At 53.3% G+C, this 13,350-nt stretch overlaps 1 protein-coding gene across 1 annotated transcript; it reads left to right on the plus strand.

Moving 5' to 3' along the window:
* The first annotated feature begins 2,447 nt into the window (after nt 1-2,447).
* Nucleotides 2,448-3,377, plus strand: LOC132321521 (olfactory receptor 14C36-like). Its single transcript, XM_059835018.1, has one exon. The coding sequence runs from the start codon at nt 2,454-2,456 to the stop codon at nt 3,375-3,377; it is 924 nt and encodes a 307-aa protein (XP_059691001.1). The 5' UTR covers nt 2,448-2,453.
* Nucleotides 3,378-13,350: the final 9,973 nt, after the last annotated feature.

A 13,350-nucleotide genomic window follows, 5' to 3' on the forward strand; every position in this document is an offset into this window, starting at 1 on the left:
AGGCAGGGTCATACTTGCCATAGGGGAACCTGTTATCAAGTGTCCAAGAGCCTGGGTGAGCAAAGGCTTTGCTTCAGAGGAGAGAGATGGCTTGGACAAAAGTATTCTGGATGTCTTTTTATCCCGAGGACTACAAACCCAGAATGAAATGTCTGAATTCAGTCAACTGAAGACATGCCCCCAGCTTGCAGAAATTAGATCCCTGCCTGTCACCTTCCTGGTGTCCTGTCTAATGATGAAACAAACAAAACGTGATTCTCATGCCTGACTCTTTTCCTGATAGGAGAAATGTCAGTGCTGGGAAGAAGTGTCTCTCCCCAGCTGCGGGAGGGAACCTCAGTGATTGCTCCAGCCTGTTTCACAGCAGGTTCCCCTGGAGCCCCAGGGACCCCTGGGGGGAGCCCCGAGGGGCAGAGAAAGTGCCGCCTTGGGCTGCTCCTCTGCTGCTGAGCTGGGCCGGGCTGCTGGGATGGAGGGAGCTCAGGGCAAGCGGGCAGCGCTGAGGAGAGACAGCTCTGCCCAGGAGCAGCTCCTCTGCAGAGCGCAGCAGGGCTGAGGGCACTGCCTGCAGGCACCGAGGGGAGAGGATCAAGGCAGAGAGAGGTTAAAGGCAGTCTGGGGTGGGAGGACAGAGGCGAGCTCACTGGAGGAGAAATCTTCACAGCCCTTGACACGGTAAGTCTCTGGCTGCAGGGCAATGCAGCTGCAGTTCATGGAGGGCTCTCGTAAAGCTGGCATGGTACCCAGGAATCTCACTCCTGTATAGAGGAGGAGGAGGTGCCCCAGAGCAGGGCTTCCCTGCTGCACCATCAGAGGGACAGGGCATGAGGGCTGCCTTCTGCCAGGGACGGCTGCAGGGTGTGAAGGTGGGTGTGCAGCCAGGGGTGCCCAGGGCTGTCCTTCCGAGCAGGGTCCCTGCACCCCCGGGGCTGGGTGCTGGGGCAGGGACTCTGCCGCCTGCCAGGCTCAGCACTCAGCCTGCCCGGGGAGCTCCCCACGGCGCTGTGGGGAGAAGCTGGGGGTGGAAGGAGAGACCAGTGCAATGGCAGGGTGCTTCTGCTGTTGAGAGGGTGCTGTGTGGGTCAGGGCTGCTCACAGCTCCACATCACTGCAGGATCTTCCCAGGAGACTTTTCAGGAAGCACAGCAAGGCAGGGGCTGCCTGAAAGGGAAGGATCCTGGTCTTTCACTCTTCTCCTCTGGGTTGTCTGGGTGGGCAATGGCACATAGAAATTAATCTCTCATTTCCGGAGGAGGCACTGAAATTCCAAGTCTGTTCCTCTTAGAGGTGAATAAAGCGGGGAGTATTGGAAATCACCATGCCGTGGTTACAGACAGCATCAGTGTCACTTTTCCATCCTCGCCAGGGCTGGTCTGATGTTCCCCTCAGAGCCTGCACACCCAGAGATGCCCCTGGGCAGTGTCCTGCTGCAGGGAGGGCTCTGCAGGGCAGAGCTGAGCAGGCAGCGGGTGGGATGGGCTGTGTGAGCACTGCCAGGGAGGAGACACAGGGGACAGAGAACCAGCTCCTGGCAGGGACAGCTGCAGGCAGCAGAGACAGGGACGGGGTTGGGAGGACACTGCAAACAAGCACAGGGGGAGGGTGCGCTCAGGCAGCTCTCTTTCTGTGTTTCCCTGCAGATGTCTGCTGGGCACTGTCTGCGGGGCAATGAGCTGACTCTCTCTGTAGAACCTCCCATCGGAGGGACCCCCGAGTCTCTGCTTTGCCTGTCCTGCAGGGCTTGCAAGCTGCCCCCCAGAAAGGCGCAGCTCTGCTGTGGGATCCTCGGGAGTGCGGAGCCTTTCCTTGGGGGTCGGCACTCTCCTCGCAGAGTCAGTTGCTTCTCTCTGGGAGGGGTCGTGTCCTGCCCTCTCCATCACACCTCCACCTCTGGGCTGGGCTGGAGAAGAGTTTGCAGAGCTGTCCTGTGAAACAGGACTCCTCTGGTCTCATCAGAGTGCAGGTTTAGGGTTTTTTTAAAAGAGTAATTTGTGTGTGAAGGCATCTTCAAGGTGGCAAAATGAAAACACAGGGCAGATGGGAAAAGGGCTGATGGACACTGCAGCTCTGTGAAAAAACATAGACAAAATTGTAAGAAAGTCATGTTAAGCCTCTCTGCCACAGCCCACGTTCTCCCATGAGTCATGAGTGCAGATATTGAACTTTTCCATGAAAGGTGGATTACATCTGACATCCCCTGTGAACATCAGAGTTGTCACAAACCAGCTCCCATGTACCCACTGCAGCAGAGCAAAGCTGACTCCTCAGCAGCAGAAGGGCAGAGCTCCTGCTCCTCACAGCACACTCAGCCAGCACAAACTAGAGAATGGAAATGTATTCCAACTGCGGGGGGATTTCTATGAAAAATTGAGTGGATTTTCTTCGAGAAATCTGTCCTAAATTTTTCCTGTCTTTTCCTTCTTTGGACAGAACTTAAGACCAGGAAACAGCCAATGTCCAACAGCAGCTCCATCACCCAGTTCCTCCTCCTGGCATTCGCAGACACGCAGGAGCTGCAGCTCTTGCACTTCTGCCTCTTCCTGGGCATCTACCTGGCTGCCCTCCTGGGCAATGGCCTCATCATCACCGCCATAGCCTGCGACCACCACCTCCACAGCCCCATGTACTTCTTCCTCCTCAACCTCTCCCTCCTCGACCTGGGCTCCATCTTCACCACTCTCCCCAAAGCCATGGCCAATGCCCTCTGGGACACCAGGGCCATTTCCTATGCAGCATGTGCTGCCCAAGTATTCCTACTTGTATTTTTTATGTCAGCAGATTTTTATTTTCTCACCATCATGGCCTATGACCGCTACATTGCCATCTGCAAACCCCTGCACTACGGCACCCTCCTGGGCAGCAGAGCTTGTGTGAAAATGGCAGCAGCTGCCTGGGGCAGTGTTTTTTTCTATGCTGTGCTGCACACGGCCAATACATTTTCACTACCGCTCTGCCAAGGCAATGCCTTGGACCAGTTCTTCTGTGAAATCCCACAGATCCTCAAGCTCTCCTGCTCAGACGCCTACCTCAGGGAAGTTGGGCTTCTTGTGGTTAGTGTTTCTTTTGCTTTTGGGTGTTTTGTTTTCATCGTTCTGTCCTATGTGCAGATCTTGAGGGCTGTGCTGAGGATCCCCTCTGAGCAGGGACGGCACAAAGCCTTTTCCACGTGCCTCCCTCATCTGGCCGTGGTCTCCCTTTTTATCAGCACTGGAGTGTTTGCCTACCTGAAGCCCCCCTCCATCTCTTCCCCATCCCTGGACCTAGTGGTGTCATTTCTGTACTCGGTGGTGCCTCCAGCAGTGAACCCCCTCATCTACAGCATGAGGAACCAGGAGCTCAAGGATGCCCTAAGGAAACTGATGACTTGTTGCTTTTAAGAAGCAGCAATGATCTGCCCATGTTCTACTGCATATCCCTTGTCTCGTAACTCATTACATGCCCAGACTCTCTTTGGTAGGTTTTTTTCTTTGGTTTCTTTGGGTTTTAGCTTTTCTTGGTTGTATTAATGCTGTCCACAAAAAGGAAGTCATTCTTTATCCTATTTCTATTTCAGTATCTGCCTGTCCTGTGTGACCCAGAGACTTTGTGTAAATTGGGAGCTGTGTCTTTAAACAAAATAAAGGACCCTGCTCCGGGTGGTTTGTCTGAGATCCTTTCTCTGAGATCTTCTCTGGAGCCGTGGGGCAGTGTCTGAGTGCTGAAGGTGAAGGGGGCAGTAGGCACCCGGAGCTGGGTCTGCCTCCCAGCATGACCAGCATGACCCTGCGGACTCACCCCATGGCCCTGGGCTCCACAGCCTGGGGAGGGGGTGCAGGAGTGGCTGGCCAGGCCAGCCTAGATGTGCTCGCTAGGGAAAAGGCTCTGTGGGGAGATGGGAAGTGCGAGCAGAAGAGCAGGGCACTGTGTGTGTGCAGGGGAGACATGGAAAGAGAAACCCTTTGCTGAGGGTGGCAGCTGGGGGCATGCTGCCCTGTCCCTGGGGCAAAAGGACCTTCCTGAGCATCCCCTGGGCCAATTCTCTCATGCTGTCCTGGGCAGCAAGTTTGGCACCTGGGGCTGCAAGCTGCCTGCAGCGGAGATCTCCTCAGCGTGCCGGCTGGATGGACATTCTCACTGGCCTCCATTTCCTGCTGTGGGACCAGTCAGAGACATGAAGGACCAGCAGACAGGGTCTGGCCTGTGCCCGTGTTCGCTGGACACCCCGGGCAGCTGCCCCAGGGCAGTCGTCACACACCAGCCAATAACCACCACCATGTCCAGCACTGGCCTCTCAGCCCAGCTCGGAGAGGTTGCTTGTCCCTCCACAGAGGGACACCGAATGACCAGGTCAGAAGTCCAGGTTTGCATTGTACAGACGAGACGTAAGCATGCACATGGTGTGCGTGTGGGGAGATGAACCCGAGTGAGCACAAATGCCATCAGCTCTTCCTGCGGGTGCCATGAAGGCCTCTGGGACAGACAGTGTCTCAAGGTCACTTCACTTTGAGAGTAACATCCCCTGGGAAAGCACCTGGATGCAGCACTGGGATGTGCTTCATTTAACCCACGTCCCCGTGTCCATTCCTCATGCCATGGAGCATCTCAGACGAGTGCAGAGCAGGGCGATACACCGCAGGGCTGAGGTGCCTCCCAGCCTCTGGGAGCAGCAGCAGGAGGTCAGAGAGACACTGTGACTGCTGCAGTGCACTGCCTCTGCACGTGCAAGGCAAGGACTCCTCTCTCTGATCACCCTTGTGTGTACGAGGATTGCAAGAGACCAGCTGAGACATGGGCACCTGGCAGAGCTCCGACATTTCTGTGTGTGACTCCAAGAACAAATTTCCATTTTCACAGCTACATTCATCTCAGCTGCCTTGGCCAGGCTCATAGCAAGTGCTCCTGACTGCTACGTCACCCTTGCCTGTGATTCTGGATTGTGACCTCAAAAGTGCCGGAGCAATCATGGAGGTTCTGTGGTCCTTGGAAAAAGCAGACGTCAAACCCCTCTTCAAGAAGGGCAGGGATGAGGACTGACAGAATTGCAAGTGGCCTGCCTACCTCAGACTCTAGGAGGACATGGGGCAAGTTGTCCTGCAGCCATCTCCAGGCCCTTGAAGGACAAGAAAGGCATTGCTGAACCAGAATGGTTAGGGGAAACGAGGGCACGTTGTGTACTTGGCCTTTTGCAAGTCCTTTGACATCATCTCCCAGAGTCTCCTTAGAGCCGGATTGATGCTCTCCAGTCTGAAGAAGTGGATGGTAGGGTGGGTGGGAAGTTGGCTGGATGGTGAGGCCCAAATGTCATCAGCAGTACAAAGTCTTTTTAGAAGCCAGTCATACCCAGAATCCCTCAGTGATTAGCATTTGGGCCAACACTCTTGAATGTCCTTATTATCCCCCCACATGGTGGAGCCCCATCCAGGAAGAGGGCATGGATATGGGTTGGCATGTGCCTTCTGCCTGAGTACCTGACGGGACAGCAGCAGGCATAGGGCTCGTTTGTGCCTATCCAAGAAGCTGAAAGGCCAGGGAAAGTCACATGGTTTAGAAGATCACAGTGAGGTCACTTTTGTCAGCTCAGGTGAAAGGCCACAAGAAGGCTGATGAGTTAGGTCGCCTGCTTGGAGGGTGCTTTCTGAGAATTTTGAGCTTTCCTTGGAGGTGGGAAAAAGCAGGAGAGAGAAAAGCTGCTACAAAGTGCAGCTTGGAAAGTGGAGCCTGGACATGAGGAAGAAGAAATGTCACTCGAAGGGTAGAGCTGTGGTGCAAGAGGTCACCCAGTGAGAGTTGGTGATCAGACCATGGCTTTGTGTTTCAACGAACGGCTGGTGAGGGTGGGGAGACGTCAGTGAAGGCAGAGAAATGTCCAGGGGAGAGCAAGGTGAAGAAGCAAGATGGATGTCTACAGGCTGCAGGAAAACAGGGGCAGGCGTGGGACAGCCTGTGATGGAAACTGCCAAGGGCGCTGGCCAGGCTGGAAGACACGAACAGAACCCAGGTCTTTGTCCTCTGGGCTATGGCAGTTGTCTGTGCCACCAAGGGCTGTGAGAAGACATGTTGTCCTCATGGCACTGGAGCCTCATTTCCTCCTTGCAACCCCATGGGGAAGCTGGGGGTGTTGTTCCATTGTCCTGCACTGGGCATTGCAGACCCCACATCCACTGCCCCAGGAAGGGCCCTGACCCACGTGTGAGGGACAGGATCCCCCTTCCCATGGGCCGGGGGTCAGGGCTTGGCCTTTGTGCTCCATGTAACAATCCAAGGGCTTTGTCAGCGTCAGAGCCACCTGCACAGTGCCTTTGCCTACCTGCAATCACAGCCTCCAATTATCGGCTCTAACGAGTCCCTGGGGAGGCTTTGTCAGTAATGGCCCTCAGTGGGGCCCAGTAATGCTTCAGAGTATTTTAGGTTTGTCTTCTGCCTTTGTCTCCTTGAGGGGATTGTTCAGTCTCTTCTCAGTACCTGAGGCTCCTGGAGTCAGCACTACATACACCATGGGGCTCATTAAAATGCAGAAAGCGCTAACGAGCTATGCCTCTTCTATAGTTTTCTTCAGGTCTTCAACATTTGTATAGCCAATTAGAGAGGTAGGTACCTACCCTGAAGTAGCATAGCTAGCTCATCCTTTTCAATGAGCAATCTGAAGATGTGATCGGAGAATTCTCCAGTTGATATGGATGCAGAGTGTCTCCTAAAGAGGTGTGGACAGGTAGGAAAAGCAGTCCCTCGAGGCCAGACACGGTATGGACAACCTTGCTCCTCACCTCTCCAACCCTGCCATTGCTCTCGTTGGCCACCGGGGACTTGCATCACTTTTCTTTACATCAGACTTCTCCACCAAAGTCTGCACCTGAATATTACAGCTGCTTTGCAGCAATTCCTACCTGCTCTCCATGGAGAACTGCATGGAAACAGGGTTCTTTAATTGGGGGAAAGAAAAAAGAAGAAAAAGTAAAACACAAGAGAACTTAATCCACAATAAACACACTTCTCAGCTGTATGGTTACTTTTGGCAGCTTCCCACGAGGTTCACCATCCCAACTGAAGAGTTGCCTATGGGAGTATGAGGGAGAGTACTGAAAGACAATGACGCTTTACCTCCCTGGGGCTCAAAGCAGGGTGATAGGTGAGAGGGATCTGAATGATCAAAGAGTAAGAGGAGGAAAACCTCTGGAGAACAACGGAAAGTGCGCATGTCCAGATCGGCTTCTGGAGAGATGAATTCAGACATGGGGAGTATGATCAGGACAGGCAGAAACACCTGGAAGGTTAGGGAGATTAAATACACAGCATGACAGACAGAGTAGTGGCAATGCAAGCACAGGGCAAGATCAGGATTTCTTCTCCTGCAATAAATACACAGTCTCAAAAGTCCCATTTTGGCAGGATGGAAAATACAGTGACATTTTATTGAAAGTACTGAAACATTGCAGCTGGTAAAAAGATGCTGGAGTTTTTTTCTTTCTTTTTATAAAGTATTGAGAGCAGTTCCCAGGTTTTCAGGCAGAGCTCCGGGGTCTGACCATAAGCAGCCAGTGCCACCTCGAGAGCTGTATCTGAGGTACTTGCTGGGGCATGTAAAGGACCACTTCCCCTCCTGGTCCAGACCTATGGCCTTACCAGTACCAGAGCCCCAAGACCCCACAGTTTCTCCAGGCGATGCTTTGGACCACCTGCTCCCTCCAGGAGTCAAGTCCCAGAGCCCCGGCACTCTCTGGCATGCAGTCCAGACTTAAGGTCTCTCTGGTACCTCCTTCCCAGGCCCCTTATCCTACTCACTGGCTACTCCAGCCTGATGTTGGCTAGCAGTTACACACACTGACACGCACATCCACATGATATGCAGGCACTTGGGTCTCTCCAGTTGATGCCCCACAGGCACGTGAGCCCCTCTGACTTGTGGTCCCCCCTCCAGGGGCTGGCACTCACACCTCCACACGCACAAAGGGCACAGATCCCCCTCACCCCAGCAAGTAGTGAAATGGAGTTTAACAAGAAGGCAGGACAGGCTGGGGCCATCAGTTGCAGGGCATGGCAGGACAAGTGTACTTACCAGCAACCTCCTTCATCGTGACCAGTTATTTTTAGCCCTATTTCATCCCCAAACAACCTCAAGTCCTCCCTTTCCCTGCCATCGGTCCTTTCCTCGAAATCCCATTGGAAGTCTTCATTACGTGAAATAGGAACCGGGTTTGCAGTTCCACTTTCAAGAAGACAAAGACAAAAAGTATGAGTAAAAGCATGAGCATTCAATTGCAGTAGCTGAATCTACTCATGACCCCTCCAGTAAGGGGAAGCCCCGGGACCTGGCAGGGGAGCAGCAGGGGATTACCAGGCACAGCCGAGTGTCTGCCCATGGTCAAGGCTTCAGCAAGGGGTCGGTCACAAAGGGTTTTTTCTAGGAAGCGGGGAGGATAGGCTGTGCATACACACCGTGAACTATGATATGTTCTCTAGCTGTGTGGAGTCAACAAGATGTGTCCACTTTAGCAAGTGTCTTTGCCTCATAAGCGCAAGCTCGCTAAATTTCTGGCCATGTAGTATCTGCAATGGCATCAGCATCTTCAAGGGGGTCTCCATCGGTAAGTTGCATCTGAAATTGGACTTGCATCTTCAATGCCATCTGCTGTGGTATCTGCAGCTGCAGTGGTGTCTGACACAGACCGGTGATGTCTGTAATGGTATCTGCATCTGCCATGGCATCTCCAGTGGCATCGATGCCAGTACCTTCAAAGGAATCTTCAAAGGCACCTGCATCTCCAATGGTGTCTGCATCTGCAATGGTATCTGCAATGGAACTGCATCCTCAATAGCATCTCCATCAGCAATTGCATCTGAAACTGTATTTCCATCTGCAGTGGCATCTGCACCAGCATTGGCAATGTTATCCACAATGGTATCTCCGTCCGCAGTGATGGCTGCATTGGAGAGCTGTAGCTGACAGGACAGTTGCACACCCACCATTCCGGATGCAGATACCTTTGCAGATGCCGTGGCAGATTCTTTCCCACTGCAGATGCAGAGGCCATTGCAGATACTGATCCCGTTGCAGATATCCATAGCATCACACACCCCCATGCAGATACCAACACCATTACAGATGCACACACAGCACAGCGGGCATTATCCCCCCTCCTCAGCACCGCTCAGAACACATATACACAACACCGCGCTGCGTACAGGGTCTCAGGAAGAAGTGACCTCTTGCTGGCCTCTGTCCTCTACTGGCCTCTGACTCTGGTTCCCACAGGCCCTGCCCTCCTCCTGCCTCCCCAAGGGGCCAAGGAGCTCAGAACTGGGAGAAAGCGGGCACAACGCTGCTAAAGAAACCTTCTGCTGGGGATAAGCAAGTTGAGTCCTGCATGGAAAGGAGGCACGGTCATCTCTGTGAGGGCAAAAATACCCTCCTGACCACTGCAACAGCCTCACTCACAGCCAATACTGCATTTGGTGGACAGGGACAAAAGAAATCCATTCACTGCCTCCAACACGGAAACAGCTTCAACATGGACCTGACTAGAGTTTTCCCCACCCTCTTGCAGAAGGGGATAAGGAGCCACCAAGAAAATCACAGAATCACGGAATGAGAGGGGTTGCAAGGGACCTCTGGAGATCATCTAGTCCAACCCCCCCACCAGAGGAGGTTCACCTACAGCAGATTGCACAGGAATGCTTCCACGTGAGTTTTGAATATCTCCAGAGAAGAAGACTCCAAAACCTCTCTGGGCAGATTGTTCCAGGGCTCTGACACCCTCAAAGGAAAGAAGTTCCTCCTCATGTTACGATGGAACTTCCTATGACCATGTTTGTGCCCACTACCTCTTGACCTGTCACTGGGCACCACTGAAAAAAGACTGGCCCCATCCTCCTGGCACCCACCCCTTAACTATTTCTAAGCATTGATAAGATCCCCCTCAGTCTTCTCTTCTCCAGACTAGAAAGACCCAAGACCCTCAGTCTTTCCTCCTAAGAAAGATGTTCCACTCCCCTAATCATCTTCGTAGCCCTTTGCTGGACCCTCTCCAGCAGCTCCCTGTCCTTGAACTGGGGAGCCCAGAACAGGACACAGTTCTCCAGATGCGGCCTCACCAGGGCAGAGTAGAGGGGGAGGATAACCTCCCTCGTCCTGCTAGCCACAGTCTTCCGGATGCAGCCCAGAATGCCATTGGCCTTCTTGGCTACAAGGGCACATTGGTGGCTCGTGGTCATCCTGTTGTCCCCCAGGACTCCCAGGTCCCTTTCCACAGAGCTGCTCTCCAGCAGCTCAGCCCCTAACCTGTGCTGATGCAGGGGGTTATTCTACCCCCGGTGCAGTGCCCTACACTTGCCTTTGCTGAATTTCATCAGGTTCCTCTCTGCCCAACTCTCCAGCCTGTCCAGGTCACGCTGAATGGCAGCGCAGCCTTCCGCCGTATCCACCACTCCTCCCAGTTTTGTGCCTTCAGCAAACTTGCTGAGGGCACACTCTATCCCTTCATCCAGGTCATTGCTGAATATATTGAACAGGACTGGACCCAGTACTGACCCCTGGGGAACACCACTTGTGACAGACCTCCAACTAGACTCTGGGCCACTAATCACAGCCCTCGGAGCTCTGTCTATCAGCCAGTTCCAAATCCACCCCACTGTCCATTCCATCACACTTCCTAAGCTTGCCTCTGAGGATGATGTGGGAGACGGTGTCGAAAGCCTTGCTGAAGCCAAGGCAGACCACATCCACTGCCCTCCCCGCATCTATCCATCCAGACATGTCATCGTAGGAGGCTATCAGATTGGTCAGACATTACTTTTCTTGGTGAATCCATGTTGACTACTTCTGATAACCTTCTTTTCCTCCTGGTGCTTTGAGGTGACGCCCAGAACGAGCAGCACAGGGAATAAACACGAAGAATTGGAGATCTGTGTGCGGTCGCAGGGCCATGATCTCATTGCAATGACTGAGACATGGTGGGATAGCTCACATGACTGGAATGTTGTCATGGATGGCTGTGTTCTTTTTAGGAAAGATAGGCCAGCAAGGGGAGGTGGTGGAGTTGCTCTTTATGTGGAGAGTGCAACTGGAATGTATCGAGCTCTCCCTGGGGGCAGATGAGGAGCGAGTTGAGAGCTTGTGGGTAAGGATTAAGGGGCAGGCTGACATGAGAGATGCTGTTGTGGGTGTTGATTACAGGCCACCTGATCAGGGTGGGGAAAATGATGAGGCCTTCTACAGAGAGCTGAGAGTCATCTCACCATCACAGGTCTCAGTTCTCCTGCGAGATTTCACTCACCCTGATACCTGCTGGGAAGTCTTCACAGCCAGGCATTTACAGTCCGGGAGGTTCCCCCAGTGTATTGATGATAACTTTTTGACTCAGGTGGTGGAGGAGCCAACAAGGAGAGGTGTTCTACTGGACCTAGTACTGACAAACAAAGAGTGACTGGTGAGGGACATGAAGGTTGGGGGCACCCTCGGCTGTACTGGGCCAAAGCTTCTAGTTCCTCTTGTTTATTCTGCATGCTGCACGCATTAGTATAAACACACTTCAAATGTGCTCCATTGTACTCAGCACATCGTGGAGCAGACTGAAGGACCTCGCTAGCACAGCATCCCTCCAACATTGGTGTGCCCCCCCCAGGTTTATCTCTGGTGAGCCTGGTTTTATCCCTTTCCCCCTTCAAATCCAATTTAAAGCTCTTTCAAGGAGCCCTGCTAGCTCCTCGGCAAAGATTCTTTTCCTCTTCTGGGACAGGTGTACCCCATCTGTTGCCAGCAGGCCTGGTGTTGTGTAGATCGACTCATGATCAAAAATCCCCAAATCCTGCTGGTGACACCAGGCTCAGAGCCAGGTATTGATCTGCTGGCTCGTCCTGTTTCTTTCTTCATCATTTCCTGCAACTGGAAGGACAGAGGAGAGCACTACTTGTGCCTCTGATCCCTTAACCAGTCATCCCAAGGCCCTGAATTCTCTCTTGATTGCCCTTGGACTTCTTATTGCAACTTATTGGAACAGGCTGCCCAGGGAGGTGATGGAGTCACCAGCACTGGAGGGGTTCCAGGAACCTGTGGACGTGGCACTGCGGGACATGTTTAGTGGGCATGGTGGTGTTGTGGTGATGGTTGGACCTGGTGATCTTACAGGTCTTTTCCAACCTTAATGATTCTGTGATTCTGTGATTCATTGCTGCTGACATGAAAAAGCAAGAATGGATGATAATGCGAGGGCTGTACCAGGGTAGGAATTTTTCCCATCACATCTTTAACGCAGACCCTAGGGAGGCAGCAGACTTCCCAAAGAAGTGGGTCCAGTCTGCCTGTTGGGCCTTCTGTTCCCCTCAGGAGAGAGTCTCCTATGACAGTGGCCCATCTTTTTCTCTTTATGGAAGTGGTTTTGACACAGGGAGTAGTCTGACTTAACCTTGGGGACACCTTCAACCTAGATGAAACTTCGTCCTCGTCATTATTGGGTTCCACTTGCAGATTCTCGTACCTGTTGTGCAAGGACACCTGGGAAGGTGGGGTAGTGATGGAGGAGATGCGTCTGTTGTGCCAGGCAGGAACCTGTCGCCGTTTCCCCCTATCCCTTGAGTGACCGCGTTCAGCCAGGTGGAGAGAGGATAGGGAATCCTCCATATGATGTGTCCGGTCTGCCTGACAGGCTTGTTCCAGGAAAGGTAGGGTGTGTTTCCAGCATGTTCCCAATGGACCTCTGTCTGCAAAGACTCGACAGTCACAGTGGATGCAGAGTTTAGAGAGGCCATGGCGTTCTGCTGGGTAGATACCATATCTCCCTGGTCAAGCCAGTGGAGTTACAGCGCCCTTCCTGCACGCCCTTCCACGTGAACTGCCCCGCAAACTGCCGTGCCACGCCCTTTCTGATGCACCACACCGCATTTGTCTGCCCTGCTCGTGGTACTCCCTAGGGTTTTATTTTATACATGTGGGGGCTTGGCCACCACCGCTCCTGGCCCTACCCAGGTCTCGTTGGCCGCTGTCACGTTAGCTGCTGGCTTCTGATGGGTCTCTCCACTCCCCTGAGGTGTCCCTGGTTCAGGAAAGCCCCTGTACACTCTATACCCTGTACAGTGCTAGAGTGCTGCACTGCAGATCATGCCTGCACCAGAGCTGCTCACCTCAGCCACCATCACAACCCATCTCCAAGGACAGCCTGGTCAGGATGTCCTGGGAGCATGCAGGCGGGCCATGGTGGTCAGCTACAAGCAAAGACATGCACTGCAGGTGCCTGCATGGGCTCAGAGCAGGGCACGAGGAGACACCCTACACCCAGCACAGAGGCCCCGTGGCAGTGCCCGTTGGCTGACACCGAGCTGGGGACTGTGGGACAAGAAGATGAGACCTTTGCAGCTGAGTGGTCCCCACATGGTCCCAGA

The sequence above is a fragment of the Gavia stellata genome, unplaced genomic scaffold (assembly GCF_030936135.1).
Source record: "Gavia stellata isolate bGavSte3 unplaced genomic scaffold, bGavSte3.hap2 HAP2_SCAFFOLD_42, whole genome shotgun sequence".
Classification (NCBI taxonomy): domain Eukaryota; kingdom Metazoa; phylum Chordata; class Aves; order Gaviiformes; family Gaviidae; genus Gavia; species Gavia stellata.